General features: G+C 44.8%; 1 protein-coding gene across 2 annotated transcripts in view; it reads left to right on the forward strand.

The window, feature by feature from the left end:
- The window catches only part of RBKS (ribokinase), a 120,030-nt gene that overhangs the window by 23,545 nt on the left and 80,230 nt on the right, over positions 1 to 16,255 (forward strand). The window contains exons 1-3 of one of the 2 annotated variants that reach the window (XM_019526840.1): positions 1,875 to 1,961; positions 3,236 to 3,368; positions 13,891 to 13,954. In XM_019526840.1, the coding sequence (XP_019382385.1) occupies positions 1,933 to 1,961; positions 3,236 to 3,368; positions 13,891 to 13,954 (226 nt within the window). In that variant the 5' untranslated portion in view covers positions 1,875 to 1,932. Of the gene's footprint in view, positions 1 to 1,874; positions 1,962 to 3,235; positions 3,369 to 13,890; positions 13,955 to 16,255 lie in introns of those variants that run through there. The other variant, XM_019526839.1, reaches the window with a different exon arrangement.

The raw sequence follows: 16,255 nt of genomic DNA on the forward strand, positions 1-16,255 counted from the left end.
CTGGATTCTTACCTTACTTACCCTGGTTTCATAGTCGCACAATTCAGTTGCCTCTTTTGGAACTGTATGTACACTTGCACAGGCCTGATTGAGGCCATGGATACACATATAGGCTATCCCAGAAGAACATAAGCAGTCCCAAAGAAGAAAAAAGGTGTGGCTGTATAGATCAACTCCTTGAACCAAGGCAAATCTCCCTTAACCGGGGAAATTTAACTCTGGGTAAAATCTGGTGTGTAATCTCAGCCTTGCTCAGCTGCTTGTTTGTGCCCACTTTATGTGAATCTGTTACTTTCAAGCTTTTGCTTTGAGGTTGGCTTCCTGTATTAGGGCAGCTCTCTTTTTGTAGTCACGGCCTGAGACAAGGGTCACTGTTAAATCAGGAAGATGCATGGGAATCTGCTTTCTGGAAAGTGTGCATGAACTCAAAGACCAAGGCTACTAGCTGACTTCTGCTGTGAAGTTGTTGGTTTTGGTTGAACCTAATTATGTCCAGAATAAATCCCAATCTCCAGGAAGCCTGTTCAGAAAAGCAGAGGAATCAGCACTTGATGCACACTTTCTTTATCTAATATCAGCAGGTGTGGGGCAGCATGATCTAGCGTAGTGATTCTTAACCAGGGTGCCAGGGCACCCTGGGGTACCTCCAGATCCTTTGAAGGGTGTGGCAAGGTTTGAGGAGCTAAGTGAAGTTTGAGGAAATAACATATAAGATAAGTAGATAAACTAGGCTTGGGTTTGTCCCTGCCTGGACCATCCCCCACCCTCACTGCTCAGCTTCTTTGCAGGTAGGTGAGCACTGTTATAAATTAGATTTTGAAATTGGGTGCCATTCAATTCACAAAAGTTATGGAGGGGTGACTCAAGTTCAAGAAGGTTAAAAACCACTGAACTAGTGAACCAAACACCATGCTGCCACTCAGGAGGTTGGGGTTCCCCTGTCTTGCCTCTGCTGCTGGCCAGCTGGGAGTTCTCAGGCAGTTGATTCTGTAAAATAGGGATGCTTCCTTCCTTTTATTACGTGCTCTGGGATCTACTGGTGAAAAGAACCATAGAGGAGCGAGGTGCTGGTATTATAATTATTTATTATCAAAGGTGAGCAAAAGGACTGCTTGCTACCAACGACACGTAGTTTTAGAAGGCAGCAGGCAATGAAGCTGTAATGCTACCTGAAGGGAAGCCTCACTAAAAGCTGCAAAATCTGGACAAAGCTCCATTCCACGGCCATCGATATTTTGGGTCCCTGTGAGGTATTGTTCCAGTGACATAAATTAGTGCATGTTGCAATGAATTATACCAGTTGCTATTAAAAGTCAGCATTTCCCCACATTTGCTCTACAGTGATATTTGATTTCTTGTCGTTAGTTCCACTTCTAAGTACAGAGAAACACTGCAGTCTGTCAAATACTGCTGTGTGGTAATTGGTTGTACATGCTGACTTTTTCAACTCGGTATAAGACATGCTGTGATGTGGTTTTTTGTTTGTTTGTTTGTTTTTAAATCGGTATATTTTTGCTTAAAATAGCTGTAGCCCTTCCACCCTTAAGCCAATTTTTCTACCCTACCTCTTTGGAAATCTGTGTTGGGGTTCAGAGTGTAGTTGCATCCATGACTCTTTCTGGTCTCTCAGGGTACAGTGACACAAGTTACAGGCCCTGTATTTTTTGCGTCCCACTGGATAGAATGCTACCATGCCCAGTTGCTCCAAGTAATTATATCAGGAGTGAAACAGGGACCCTACATCACTACCATAACAGGTACAACATAAATTCGGAACATAAAATGGGTAGCTTCCATGACCTTTGTGACAGCTACTTCAGGAATGAGTTGTTGGTACAAAATCTGTACCATTTCACAGGTCACCTTTTTTTCAGATTGGAGGGTGAGCAGCGTCCCAGCCAGTTGTGAGATCTACTCGGCTGAATATCTTTAATGCTCTGTAATTATACCTCGAGGCACAGGTATTCTTTGGCAAGGGGTCTTTGCATTCTTGCAAAAGTGCTGAAATACCCTTTCTCTGCATCATAGTTTCCCTTCTTTAAGAATATTTTTGCCATCAGGCATTAGACTATCGTTTGGAGCCTGTCAGGGCCAGTGTGCTGTCAGCTAGACGGGCTGCTGTTGTGTGACAGGAGATGCTTCTTCCCCACAGGTGCTGAGTGTGTCTCTTGTAGTTGAGGAGGTAAAGGATATTCTATTTTTAAATCTTGTGTTTGGAATTCATTGCCATAAAGAGGCAGAACTTTGGGTAGTAATTTAACCAAACCTTACCCTCTAGAGATGGAGCCTCTCTAGACTGAATTTATTTATAATACAATTAACAAAAGGAGACCAGTCCTTCATTTCGGGTGAATTTTTCTACACAAAAGTAGAGGTTGTTTGTGGAGAGAGATTTTTTTTTTTCTTCTTTTACCTTTTGACATTGCAATAAAAGTTCTGATAGAGTTAACAAAATAGAAGTCTTTTCAAAATAAAATTAAGCCAGCCTCTCTTGAATACAACTCTGAGGAGTCTGCACTTGTACTGGTGCCCTCGGTTCTGGGCACCCATCCCCAGAAAGATGTAAATGTAACTAGAGGATATTCAGAGAACAACAAAAATTATTAGGCCATTGCAAGGTCTGATTTATAACGGAAGATTTAAAAAGCTCAATGTGTACATTGCATCTGAATGACAGATGAAGGGAGAGAGTATGTGCTGATGATTTATACCTCTCTGACAGTTTTGAATGCCATGATGGGAGAAAAATTACTTAGGGTGTTCCAAGGAAGTAAAATTTGATGCATCTTGAGATTAGATTAGTAGTCTGGAAATGTAAAATGAATGTCAGATTAAAATATTCTAACAGTTTTGTTGATTTTTAGTAACATCATTTTACTTTGTATTGAACCCCCTCTGTGAATCAGAACCTCACTTTGTTAGTTAGGCTCTGTTTAAAAACACAGACCCACAGGATAGAAAGCCTGTCCCTCTGCATAGCAATGTAAAACAAAATTGGATAATGTCTGATAGGGGATAAGCACTAAATGGAGTACAAAAATAGGTCAGTCTCTCAAATCTTTTAAGTTTTGGAATTCAGGAAATGAAAGGCTACCGTAGGTATCACTGCTGTTTGTTTCAGCCCTGGCTTGAATGTTGAACCCATTTGGGATTCGCATTAGTATAGTTCTTATTGTGAAGAATTTTGCTTTATTGATTACTAATGTCAGTAAATATTGTTTTTAAATTGTAATAGTTGTACCACTCGTCTGCCAAAAGCAGGAGAAACTATCATTGGACATAAGTTTTTCATTGGCTTTGGAGGGAAAGGAGCCAATCAGTGTGTCCAAGCTGCTCGACTCGGGGCCAAGACCTCAATGATATGCAAAGTAAGTACTGGCTTGAAACTCCTGGATAACAACCAATCCAAATGTTCATCCAAGCTTCAGTAGAATTTTAGGTGGCTTATAGAAAAGTTAACTCCTTTATTCATGTCCCCCTTCTCTTCTTGGTTGCAACCAAAGAAAGAACTGGAGAGGACCTGAAATTTTCACAATTATACCTAGTGAAAACTTGCTCCATTCCTCCTTTTTACATTACCCTTTATTAAAAGATTTGGGGTTGATTGGTATATGTTAGTTCTACATTTAACTGCCAAGCCATATTTAACAACATATATTTAGGCTAGACTTTGCTGTTCATGGGTCAACTATTAATAGGCTAACAAAAATTTTAGAAAGGGATATAAAACTTCATGCTTCAGGAATGCAGCTCCTACCAATGTCTAACTATTAGGGATTAGATGAGACATTCATGGGATAGATTATCCCACATCTGCATACCATGGGATATCTTGTACCTTCTTCTGAAGCACCTGAGGCTAACCACTATCAAAGACAGCCTTATGGACTGGATGGGCCACATGTCTGCAATGACTATATCCTGGTATTACCGTGTCTTGATTTTGAAAAGGAAAAATAACTTGTCAGTATCAATAAATTTTTTTTATATAAAAGGAGAGAGAAGATAATTCAGTGTTTAAGATGAAATTCTCTCCTGTTTTGGCCTTTATGGGCATGTCCAGATGAGTGTACGCGTGCCTGTTGCCCCACCTCAAACCCCTTTGAGGCGGGGCAACAGGCATGTGTGGGAATGAAAAAATGTTCCCTGCACTGCAAACTTGCAACACGGGGAGAAAATTAGACCCCTGGATATCCAGGGGTCTAAAAAAACCGCTCTGCAATAGAGTGGAGCAAGGCATGGTTCAAGACCGTGCCTGGAGCCAGTCTTCCAAAAGAGACTCTCTGGTTTTGGCCAGAGTGTCTCTTCAGTGTTCTTGGTGCCCCCAGCGCTGTCCAAGGTAAATTGGGGGGGGAGTGTGGCAGGGAGATGTGGAGATGTGGGAGGGGGTTGGAGAGTGGCGGGGGGGGATGTCCCTGGGGCTGTGGGGGGGTGAGGACCTGGCCCAGATCCCTGAGGCTCGCTAGTCCAGCTTTGCGCCAGAGCGGGTTGCATGGCTCCGGGAGACACGCACAGGAGCCACACCTCCCGGAGCCCTGTGACCTGCTCCAGTGTAAGGCTGGACTAGTGAGCCACATGGGACTGGGCCAGGTCCTCAACCCACCGCAGGCACAGGGGGCAGAGGCGGGAACCAGCCCTGGGGCCCAGCCCATGCTGACAGGAGTCGGTGCAGCATGTGGTTCCCGCGTGCCGCGCCAGGTCCTGCCATGGCTGGGCCCTTCCTATAGCTGCAGGACTTGGCCTGGCGCGCGGGGAGCGCATGGAGCCGAGCCAAGTCCTGCTGGCCCTGGGGCTGCTCGTGCTGGGCCGGGGAACACGAGCCGCCTGGGGCTAGTAGAACACAGTTCAGCTCCGCATGGTCCCCGCACGCCAGGCTGCGCCAGGGAGCATGAGCTGCCTAGGGACCGCACAGTTCGTGCTCCCCAGCCCAGCCTGGCGCACGGGTACTGTGCGGAGCCAAGCTGCGTCCTGCCGGCCCCAGGCGGCTTGTGTTCCCCAGCCCAGTCTGATGCGTGGAGACCACACAGAGCTGAGCTGGCTCCTGCCGGTTTTGGGGCTGCTCATGCTGCCCAGCTGCCAGGCAGCATGAGCAGCCCCAGGGCCAGCAGGACCCAGCTCGGCTCCGCGCGGTCCCCGCACACCAGGTCAGGTCCTGCAGCTATAGGAAGGGCCTGGCTGCAGCCGATTAGTTATGGGCCCTGGGCAGGGGCGCTGGGGCCCTGTGGGGGATAGGGGCTGTGGCCCTCCAGGGGGGAGCTGGGACCCTGGGTGGGCAGGGGCATTCCATGTGCTGGGGGGCCTGCACCCTGTGGGGACATGGGGACCCACTCCTCCTGAGCAGCCCCCACACAAGGTCACCCCACACCCACAGTGCCCCCAGCAATTGCCCCACTCCTACCTACAGACCAACCCACATCCCTCCACATCCACCCACCTGCCTTCCCCCACACCCCTTAACACCCCCTTTCTACAAACACCACATCCCCCCCATCACACACCCATCATGTATGAAGAAAACCAAAAACACACATCAACACACATAGGTATTTAGAATTTATTTTTTCATGATGATAGATACACTGATAGGCTTCCAAATTGCTTTAACATTGTAAATATACCAATAAAGCATCACCCAACTTATCACTGTCTCTCTCTCTCTTTCTCTAGATATGTGTGTGTATATGTGTATACAGTGGGTTTTTGTTTTAAAGGTGAAAGAACATGGATTTTGGAGTATTTTAAAAAACAGATTTGGGATGCTGCTGCAGCAGTCCAGCTGGGGCAAGGGGTAGTGTCCCCAGGTATCAATTGGCTGGGCCCCAGAAACTCCAGAGGGCGAGTAGCCCCGAGCTACTTGCCAGGACAGCACTTGTATGGATGAGGCCAGGACAGGGCACCTTTTTATACTGCTGGGACAGCACAGGTGCTGGCCCTGGGCTCTAGCTCCCCCTGGCTGCAGATACAAGAGGAGCCAGCCAGGGTTATTTTGCCCCAAGTGGCACAATTTGCTCCATACCAAAGTGCATGTCCAAGCACGTGTGCTGAGGCAAAAAGCCCTGGCTCAAATTTGCATTGCTTCTCTTTTAGCTGCTGCAAACACATGTGCTTGTATGTGTGGATGCGCCCTATAATGCACCCTATAATGACAGATTCCACAAGTGACCAGATACACTGAGAATTTTTTTCCCTATTGAAGTACTAGATATTGGCCATGACTGGGGACAGGATGCTAAATTTGAAGGAACAATGCTTCTGCTAAAAAGCCTTTTCTGTTAGCTTGTCAGACTATTGTATAGGTTAATGAGATGTAGATGTACAGGCATACCTCAGAGATATTGCAGGTTCGGTTCCAGACCACCGCAATAAAGCGAATATCGCAGTAAAGCGAGTCACACGAATTTTTTGGTCTCCCAGTGCATATAAAAGTTATGTTTACACTATACTGTAGTCTATTAAGTGTGCAATAGCATTATGTCTAAAAAAACAATGTACATACCTTAATTAAAAAATACTTTATTGCTAAAAAATGCTAACCATCATCTGAGCCTTCAGCGAGTCGTAATCTTTTTGCTGGTGGAGGGTCTTGCCTCAATTTGTAAAAAACAGAATATCTGCGAAGCGCAATAAAGTGAAGCGCAATAAAACGAGGTATGCCTGTATATCCAAACTCTGCCTGCAGTTTTTCTGAGGTTCATCTGCCACTAGTCATTCTCCAATGTTAGGGCTGTCAGTGTCCAAGATCTTGTAAGTCATGGAGACTGGTCCTTATTCTCCTCCAGAGCTCTCAGATTCATGAAACTGGCAAAGAATTTGGTGTTAATATTTTGTCTGAATGTCAGGGGGTTTCTCCCTTTAGCATTGTTCCTTTTTAAATAGTCCAAACTCTGCTTACTGCCAAAGATAGAATCTATGTTTCCTGAAATATCTGCATCCTTAATGAAGTTCCCTGGGTTGATGCTATGGTTAGTGACTTCACAGAAAAAATATTTAGATTGTGTGGCAGGGCTTTTGGTGTGCCTGCCACTTTAAAGGGTTAGGCAAGCTGCAGAGCCTCTCACAAGTGAGGCTAGACCTGTTCAAGAGAACCACATGACTGCAGAGGAAGAAACATCACCCAGCAGGAAGGATGCCACTCCTGTATACCATCTGAGACACCATGGAGGTTTGGGTAGGAGCTATGAGGATGGTGAAGGTTTCTGGAGACCCAGTGTGGGGTCCACAGCCTTGGAAGGGGAGGCGAAGTGCCTGGGCCTGTTGAGAGGCCAGAGGAGGCCTGAGAAAGGTGCTGAGTGCACAAGAGCTAGGCCAGCCCAGAGAAAGAAGTATATACAGAGGCCTAGAGAGAGGCCATGCCAGCCCTGGGAGAGGGGCTAAGAGTTGTCAGGTCTGGGAGTGTCCAGGTGGGTCAAAGAATGAGGACCTGAGCAGCTGAGATCCATTTCAAGGCCTGGATGAACTCAGAGAGTGGTGCAAACCATGAAGAGGCCCAGTGGCGGGCCCTGAGAAACTCAGAGAAGAAAATAGCATGATCTAGGCAGGGTTTCGACCCTGCAGAGAAAGAGAGAACGATTCATGTAGGGGCCTAAGAAGGTGGCCCATAGAGGTGACGGGACTGATGGCCTAAATAACTGAACCCAAGGACCTCGACTGGCCTATTCTGGGGCCAGGGCCTTGGAGAGGCCGAAGTGTGAAAACCCACAGTGACGGACAGCCAGAGCTGGACTGCCTGGAGTCCCAACTGGCCTGGAGGCGGGATGAGGGCCTAGAAGAGGTCAAAGGTCACTGCTGTGGGAGGCCACAGCTGAGAGAAAGGGGCCAGGGGACATACAGCCCAGATGACAAGGGCTGGGGCCAAGACATCTGAAGAGGAGGCATCTAGTCTAGGGGTCTGAGTGCGAGCTGGGGGCCAGAGATAGAGAGACCAAAAGTAAAGATGGAGCTAGGGCCAGAGAGCATGGTAGTTACCAGCATAGGGGAGGCACATGACATCTAGGGGAGCCGAGTGAGAAAGAGGTGAAGATTAGGTAGTCCTGAGGATGGTCCTGGGTAAGACCTAAAACTACACCCTGATGGAGTTGGTTGGTGTGGTGGGGCAGTCTCCACAAAAATGCCACGTGTGGGCCACCCAAGAAGGTGGGGATGGGGCACCAAAAAGCTTCAGCCCCCACTGCCTTGTTGATGACTGTGGAGAGGGAAGGCTAGGGGAGCACACCCCAACAGAAAAGCACTGGGCAAGGAAGACCAAGTGGACCATAGTGGGTCCAGAGACCTGAGCAGAGTGCAAGGCCTGAGTCAGAGTACAGCCCAGTGAGGGGGCAAGGACAGCCTGGGGAGGGCAGAGTGCAGCCCAGTGAGGGGGCGGAGAGTAGAATGCAGCCGAGTTGAGGGGCCTGAGCTAGACATGAAGACTAGGATGCCATCTGCAAGGCATGGGACACTTTGTAGGGGAGGTACAGAGCTATGTAATTGGCTCATAAGACCATGATCACAAGGTGGGTGATTGCCTTCTGCAATCTACATATTTGTATTAACAGCAAGGCATGGTGGGCAAGTGTGGCACAGACTGCCCCTAGAACAAACAGGGCAGTATAGAATTTTTTTGTGGGGGTGCTCTGGTACTACCCCCTGCTGCTCCAGTAGCAGGGGCACAGGCATGGCCAGACTCCAACCAGCACAGCCCCCTGGGGTGAAGGGGGCAGGGAGGAGGTTTATTCCCCTCTTACTCTCCTCTCCCCCTGGGGAACCCCAGCTGGGTCTGCCTTGCCAGGGGAAATGGCAGAGGCGGCAGCTGGGGCTGGCAGACCCTGGCTGCGGTCCCCCAGGACAAGAGAGGAGGGAGCGGGGAATAAACCCCCTCCCTGCCCCCTTTGCCTTAGTGTGTCATGCTGGGCTGGCATCTGGCCACTCCCTCACCCCTGCCACTGGCACGGTGAGGGGTGATGGACCCTGACAGGGGAAGCTGCACCCTAGCCAGGCAGACCCTGGGTGCAGTCCCAGTGGGGCAGAGGGGATGGAGGGGGGAATAAACTCCCTCCCTGTTCCTCTTGCTTCAGGGGGCTGTGCCCCACCCCTGCTGCTAGAGCAGCAAGAAGGGAGGGGGGACCTTGACAGGCACTGGTTCACTCCAGCTGAGCAGACTCTGGCTGGGGTTTCTCAAGGGGAGAAGGGAGGAAATAAACCCCCTCCCTGTGTCCACAGGGGACCATGCCAGGGGCCAGAGTCTGGCCATGCTTCTGCCCTTTCCCCCCCAAAAAGCATAGCAAGGGTTGCTTCCCCGCTCCAGGCACACCCTGGCTGAGGTCCCTGGAGGTCTAAAACCCTCCCCAATCATAGTCAGGCCTGCCCAGGCCCAGCCAGCCCCATGTAGCTCAGCTTCCCTTGGCTGCTGAAGAAGGGAAGGGAGGGTTTGCTCTAGTATCCCCTGGCTTCTGGCCTGAGCCACTGCAGGCATGTGCCTACATTTCTGGAATCAAAAGTAATATCTATTCACTTGCTTGTCTGTTCAATGTATGCCAGTTACACTAGTCTGCAAAAATTGAATCAATTCAGACACAAGCTGTCTGAATGTCTGCAGATAGCCTAATAGTTTGCCTTATTATTCTTTGTGTGTTGGAGAAGAGGCAGATAAAGCAGAATCAAGAATTCTTCTCAGGTCTACATAACTTGCTAACACTTCCTACTTTTTATTGAAAAATTAGTATTGACTTTATGGCCTCACAAAATAGTTTCATCTCATACAACAATTATTTGCATATGTTAATGAGACCTGTATAATATGAAGTTTCATAGTTAACCTAAATTAACAGGTGGTAATAAGTCATTGCATCTTAGTTATTTTTCTACATTAACAAGCCATTTTAAGGAATTGAAGCTTAGCGCCTGAAATTGTTAATGCTTTCTGAAATTTCAGTCCTGAAATTGTACCTTTTCCAGTTGGCTGTCAATTTTCCATTTAATATTAATACAAGTTTGCACATATCATTCATAGCCACTTTGCTCCCCATATTCCCAAAGTGCTTTGTAGAATAGAGTGTATTATTTCCAGTGATTATTTCTGGTACTAGTGAGATCTAGGCCTATTCTTAGTCTATTTTGAATATAGTAATAACAATATCTTTTCCAGAGCTATGAAGATGTTTATACTTTAATCTCAAGATTTCATCCTAATGTCTGTGTGGCAGTCCATCAGGAAAAAGGACTTTGACTTTTACTAGGCTAATATAGTCTCCTTTGGTAGTAGGATTGGAGTGTTGTAGCTGTGATGGTCCAGGACATGTATAAGAGGCAAGGGATTTTTGTGATATCTTTAGCAGACCAACAGTATAGTTGTGGGAGAGGTTATTATCTTTTGTAGAAATGTTATCATCCACTTCCATATAGTCTTAATAATTCCACAGCCAACTCATTCATCTTACAAATACAAGGTAATGAATTAAAATAATAATTGTAAATTATGAACGTAACGTGTCTGCGTACAGAAGGTGATTTGAGACTTGGTTTGTAGAATTCATGGTTCTGTCTCAGTTATGAATTCTTCATAAGCATCTTAACCAAGCTGACACCTACATTTTTGGATGCGCAGTCTTCTAACTTCCCTATTGTCTTGTTACATACATGTGGGGCTTGAAGCAGGGTTAAGCTTGCAACAGTTTTATTGAATTGATATTACTACAGTATCATGCAGATATAACAGTTGCATTATATAAGCTTGTAGCAGTATTCTCTGATATTGGAACAGTTCTTACGTCTGTCTGTACCTTAAGAAGTTCAGGTCTAGGGAGGAATGATTTGTGCTGAAGAAAGTCTTGTCTGTTTTACTTCTGGCAGACATCCAGAAATAATCCTATCTGATTGCTTTAATGTTGTTATAATTCTTGTGCTGCTGTGGATTCAAATTCTCCTTATGTGTTCGAGTTCCATTTGATTCACTTGCTTAAAAAGGAAATGCTTCATTATCCTTTATTTTGCCTTTTTTCTTTCTACAGTTCCTACTGATTTCTGTGCATGGACAGTCTGAGTCCAGCTTCAGAAAGAAAGCAGTGAGCTCAACTCTTTACTTCGTTATAAGAACGTTGCTGTATCTGATACAGCTCAGATTATTGTAGTCACCTTTCAAACCATTTTTTTTCTCTTACTTGCTTTCACTTATTTTTAGCAGCAAATATTGGGTACATTCCCTAAGCCAGAAAAACAGTAAATACATACACTCCAAAACAAGTTAATCGCAGGATTTCATATGCAGAACAGATGGAACAAAAGATGTGTCAGCAAAGAGATTTTTTCATTACAATTAATTTACAGGTACAGATTGAGTTTGACTGTGGACTGCCAAAATTTCAGCTGTTATGATGTCAGGCCTCCTGATGGCACGTGGGAAAACTGGTAACATCAAGCCAGGGAAAAAGCACATATTGAAAGATTTTGATGTAATGCACACTCATTCTTATTCACCAACTATGTAGCTACAAGCCTAGTAGCAATGGATATAATTATTAGTGACTCGAATTGAAAAATGATATTTCAGTGCATAATGTGTTCTGTAGTCAACAAACCAAACATTATATTTCTGTTTATATAATGTCCCTATCCAGCAGGGTCTGAACACATGTAGAGAACGTTTAAAAAGATCTGTTATACAGTTTTGAGTGTCAGGAAATGTGCCCTCAATCCCCAAGTGAGCTGGATGCCTTGGGGGCAAGTCTTGAATAACCAAATAAGTCTTATACCATTCCCTAAGTTTTAGCAGATTTGGACACCGATAAAAGCAAGGGGGTAAGACATTCCAAAGCATAATTTCTTCTACTGATAACCTTCTGATGGGTCTTCCCCCAGCCTCACAGTGTTCCTGTCTAGAGGCTGTGAGCAAAAATACCCCAATTAATCTATCATTACAACAGCTGAACAGCAAGCAATGCAGATCTCTAGGATCCCCAGGATTGAATGTTTTAGGCTTTATACATTGAAATCATCAACACTGAAGGGAACAGGAAATGAATTCAGCTTTTGGAAAATGTTTATGAAATGTCCTTTAAGTATGTAAGCAAGTATATATATTCTGTACTAGTTGAAGCTTCATAACAGCCATCAGGGAGATCCCCAGGTATAGCACTTTGCAGTAGTATGATTGGTAAGTCACAGTCATGGATAATTTTGGCAGGATCCTTGTCAGAGGTGGCTCTAATCATCAAGTCAAAAATAGATGTCAGAGATTGCATCTGACAGTCAGCCCCTGGAATCCAAGAGTAGTCAGAGATCCAGAAATATCCTCCATTGCAAACCTCCTTGAAAAAAACATCCTCACTAACCAGAGCAGATGCTTATTAGCCTCACTACCATCTGTCCTGGACTGATCTTCTATTGATTTGTTGTCCTCCAAGCTGCTATTTAGAGACAGTGACCATCCCTAATGATATTTTAAGATAAATCTTTTGTAGATGTTATTGGAAATGAAAGAAAACTTCAAAATATGGCTGTGCAATGAGCTGAGTGAAAATGAACCTCAATCTGTGGTGCTATATGTGCATTATAGCGTTTGGTTTTATACCCTATCTCATACTCTAGATATCCCAAATCTTCCTGAAAGAGGGAGGTACATGCATAGCTACATCTTTATCAGTAGGTAGCAAAGCAGCTATTTTATCATTGGCAATAGTTCAAACACAGCTTCAGATACTGGTATTTGTTTTAACCACAGAGGGACTGTTGCCCAGGGCCTGGGCTAATCTCTCAGGTTCTTTACACAACTCATTGGTCATCTGGACAGCAGCTGGGATGGGAAGAAGGGATCTTGATAGAACTTATCTGAAGGACAGTTCTTCAGCTCAAGCAGTATCACATTGCTGAGGATCTGTTGTGGGACTTCAGACCTTACATTATATCCTAAAGTGAAATTACACTCTAGTCAACAATGCTGATATGTTGGGAACTGACTCTGCTGAAGGTGTAAGTCCAATTTAATTAATTAAAAGGTATATTGGGCCTGTGTATGTGTGCTCATGCTCGTGTGTGTTTATGTAAATATACAATATATACACAAAAGCTACACTGACTTTATATTATCTATATCTAAACACAGTAATAACAATACTGGTGTATGTGTGTATCAAGTATTTTAACACATCTCTTGGTTTATCTAAAAGTGGCATGTTATTTCTCCATCTGTTACCTGTGTGTCTTCAAATTATTTGTTTAATATATAGAGGGAGCTGGATGGTGATAGGGTTCCTTTTACCCTGGAGAGCCACAGTGAGCAAGATTCTATTTGGCCTTATCCATCCTCAACAAAATGATCAGCCAAGGTCCATTTTATTGACTCTTTCAGGCAGTTTTAAAAGCAGAATACAATGCATTCTGACTCTAAAATGCCAATTAATCTATAGCATTGTCAGTTAAAACAAAAAAAGATTTGTAGAATGAGTATATTTGATACTGAAAAATATAGAATTCTAAGATGCCATGTATAAAATCACTTTCCGGAGTATAACCACACTTTCAATGTGTAACACCTGGCATTTTTCAGTGGGGAAGAAATTAAGTTAAAAAGGAATTTTGAAATTAAAAATATGCATAACAAATGAGAATAATGATGGAATTACTGTTAATGTTTTCAGGCTGAAATACAATAATGATTCAAAATAAAGCAATCCATATTAGTGTTAGAAACATTTATGAACTGCAGAGCCAGAGGGTTAAAAGTGAGTGTAGGAAGTGCATAATTTCTGTGTGTTTCAGTAGGGCTCTTTATTGTAGTCAAGGGAAAAATCTGTAAAATGCTATTTAATCAGGTAACTTAGAAACAAACATGCTGTAAAAGATGCTCTAGTGTGTTATCATTGCATTGTATCACTCTGCTGGCTGTAGAAGATCAAACATTTGTATGCCCTCTTGTAGGTTGGGAAGGATTCCTTTGGCAATGAATACATTGAAAATTTCAAAAGGAATGAGATTTCTACAGGTAAAGCATTTTTAAACATCATTTCACCCATTATTTTTAAAGAAACTATAATAGGAATTAGAGCTGGAAGAGAAGGAAGGAAAGAGCAGGCAGGTCACCTAATCAACGCACCCAGTGAGCAGGCAGAATAACTTTCTGTAGAGCAGTCTCTATTGCTTTGTCCAGATTAGTTCAAAATGCCTTGTGTGTAAACCATGAGGCTGGTGGTTTCAAGAGTGGTCATTTATTTTAAACCCAAAGTCTGATATTTAGAATGCTGGGAACCTGCAAATCCATTTGAAGTCTTTAGGTGTATAAAAGGGAGCCTGAGGCTCCTGTTACTTTAAGAGGGGAAAAATAGTAGTAGGCAGTGCTCAGGCAGCCTAACAAGAGCTAGCTGCAAAAGAATAGGCAGCCAGGGGCAAGAAGCTAAGAGGGACTATTGCTGTGCTAGTTGCACAGCAATAATATGATAGGATAGAGCCCTGCCAAAACAGAGGTGCAGCTATGGTAGCTGGAGTAACAGCAGTAAGCTGTCCATTAGAATGAGAGAGAAGTAGCTGTGCCAAGGCTACCCCATCACCTGACTGGGAGTGGGCAGGACTAGAGCAGCATATAAGCCTGGACCTGAGCCAAGCCAGGCTGTCTGCCTCTGGAAGCCACAAAGGGAGGAGCTCTGCTGGGAGAGGATTGTAGCTGCAGTACAAACTGAGACCCTGATACAGCTGGGAAGTGGAAAGTAAGGCACTGAGGTCTGGCAGGGACCTGGTACTCTGGGTGAAAAAATGATTTTGTTATATAGCCAAAAGGCTATGGATTGAGTTACAGCCAGGGTGTTTAGGGTTTCGGTGCAGTTCAACCAGTGGACCAGAAAGGGACTAAAGGGAAGGTTTGGAAGTCCCAGAGTGCCCAAGGGGCACATGGCTGTCTTGAGCCCTGTCAGAGGGCAGGGGCTTCATTGCAGTGAGTGAGAGAAAAGGGGAAACAGGGATAGGGGGCCCCAAGCCCAAAGAAGGGCATAGACTAGGGCCAGGGGCCCATAGTCCAAGATGGATGTGAACTAAAGAGAGCTAATCAGCTTACTGCCTGAGAGGGCCAGCAAGCCCACAGTCCAAGATGGGTGAAGACTGAATCAGAACATTGAGGCCTGAGGAGGCCAGATATTAGGCTGGGTCTATGCGTCCACTAAAGTTATTAATTGGTAGCAACTGTGAGGCATGAGCATGGCTGTAGGGGGGTTGGAGGCCATGAAGTTAACCTTTAAGGTGATTAGTGCCCTGACGGGGTGGTGCCTGTCCAGGACAGGGGGCCATATTTGGCACCAGAGGGCAGGACAGCAGGGTTCAGGAGGAACCCACAGACTGAGAGCAAACAAGGGCTCACTTTGAGACCCTAGGGAAGCCTCCCTTTTCACCGATCAGCAAATTATATCTAGGTGTGGCAGGTGAGGGAAACGGAGCATAACCCAGGGACCCAGAGTGAAGGCAAGAGCTGCGCAGCCTCCCTTGGGGTCCAATCCTGTTATAAAGGGCATTGGGTGCTTAACTGGCTGAAAAATCAGATCCTGGTTCAGGCACTTGGTTACCCAAAATTAATGACCACATTTGCAAATGTTAGCCTTCAATAATCAGTCTTAAAAGTTCAAGATTAATTTAGAACCTAAATTGCTGTAGGCCATAGAATGCCTTCAAGGACCAAAAAAGTTCTATACTTTAAGAAGGCACTACTAGGCATTAGTTACTCTTCACAGTGTGATTTTTGTCCTTTTCTGAAAAGTGAATGGAGAGAAACGGTACTTTATTACTCAAGACGCATGTAAATTAAAACTTAATAAATATAAGTTCAGTAGGAAAAGTGAATTTTTACTCTTGTTAGCTCTGCAAAGTCAACATGAGTAAGAGAGGGTAAGACACACAAACTGCCCTGCTACTCTCTTCTTGACTCGCTAAGTCAGTGAGAGTCTTTCCATTGATTTATTTGAACATTGGATCATTAGGCCCTAATAGAACTTTTCAGCAAGTTCCAATTGATTACATCGTTGCAAACAGATTGAAAGCAAAGGAGTTGCACAGGTATCTAACTAAACTGGCCTACAGAATTTAATTTACTGAGAGAATCAAGTTTGAGTCTCCCCTCCCATATTCAGTCTGCAGGGTTGGCAGTTAAGGAAAAGCACTGTTTTGCTTTTAACCCTGTAACTTTTCACCCAAATATGATAATTAAGTTATAAAAATGAAGCCTCACGAGGCCATTTTTACATGGTCACTTTGTAGAGCCTAGCCAGACTAAAATCTACATCCTAGTTTTACACACACACACACA

Source organism: Gavialis gangeticus, unplaced genomic scaffold (genome assembly GCF_001723915.1).
Source record: "Gavialis gangeticus isolate Ggan-Ray unplaced genomic scaffold, GavGan_comp1, whole genome shotgun sequence".
In the NCBI taxonomy this organism is placed as follows: domain Eukaryota; kingdom Metazoa; phylum Chordata; order Crocodylia; family Gavialidae; genus Gavialis; species Gavialis gangeticus.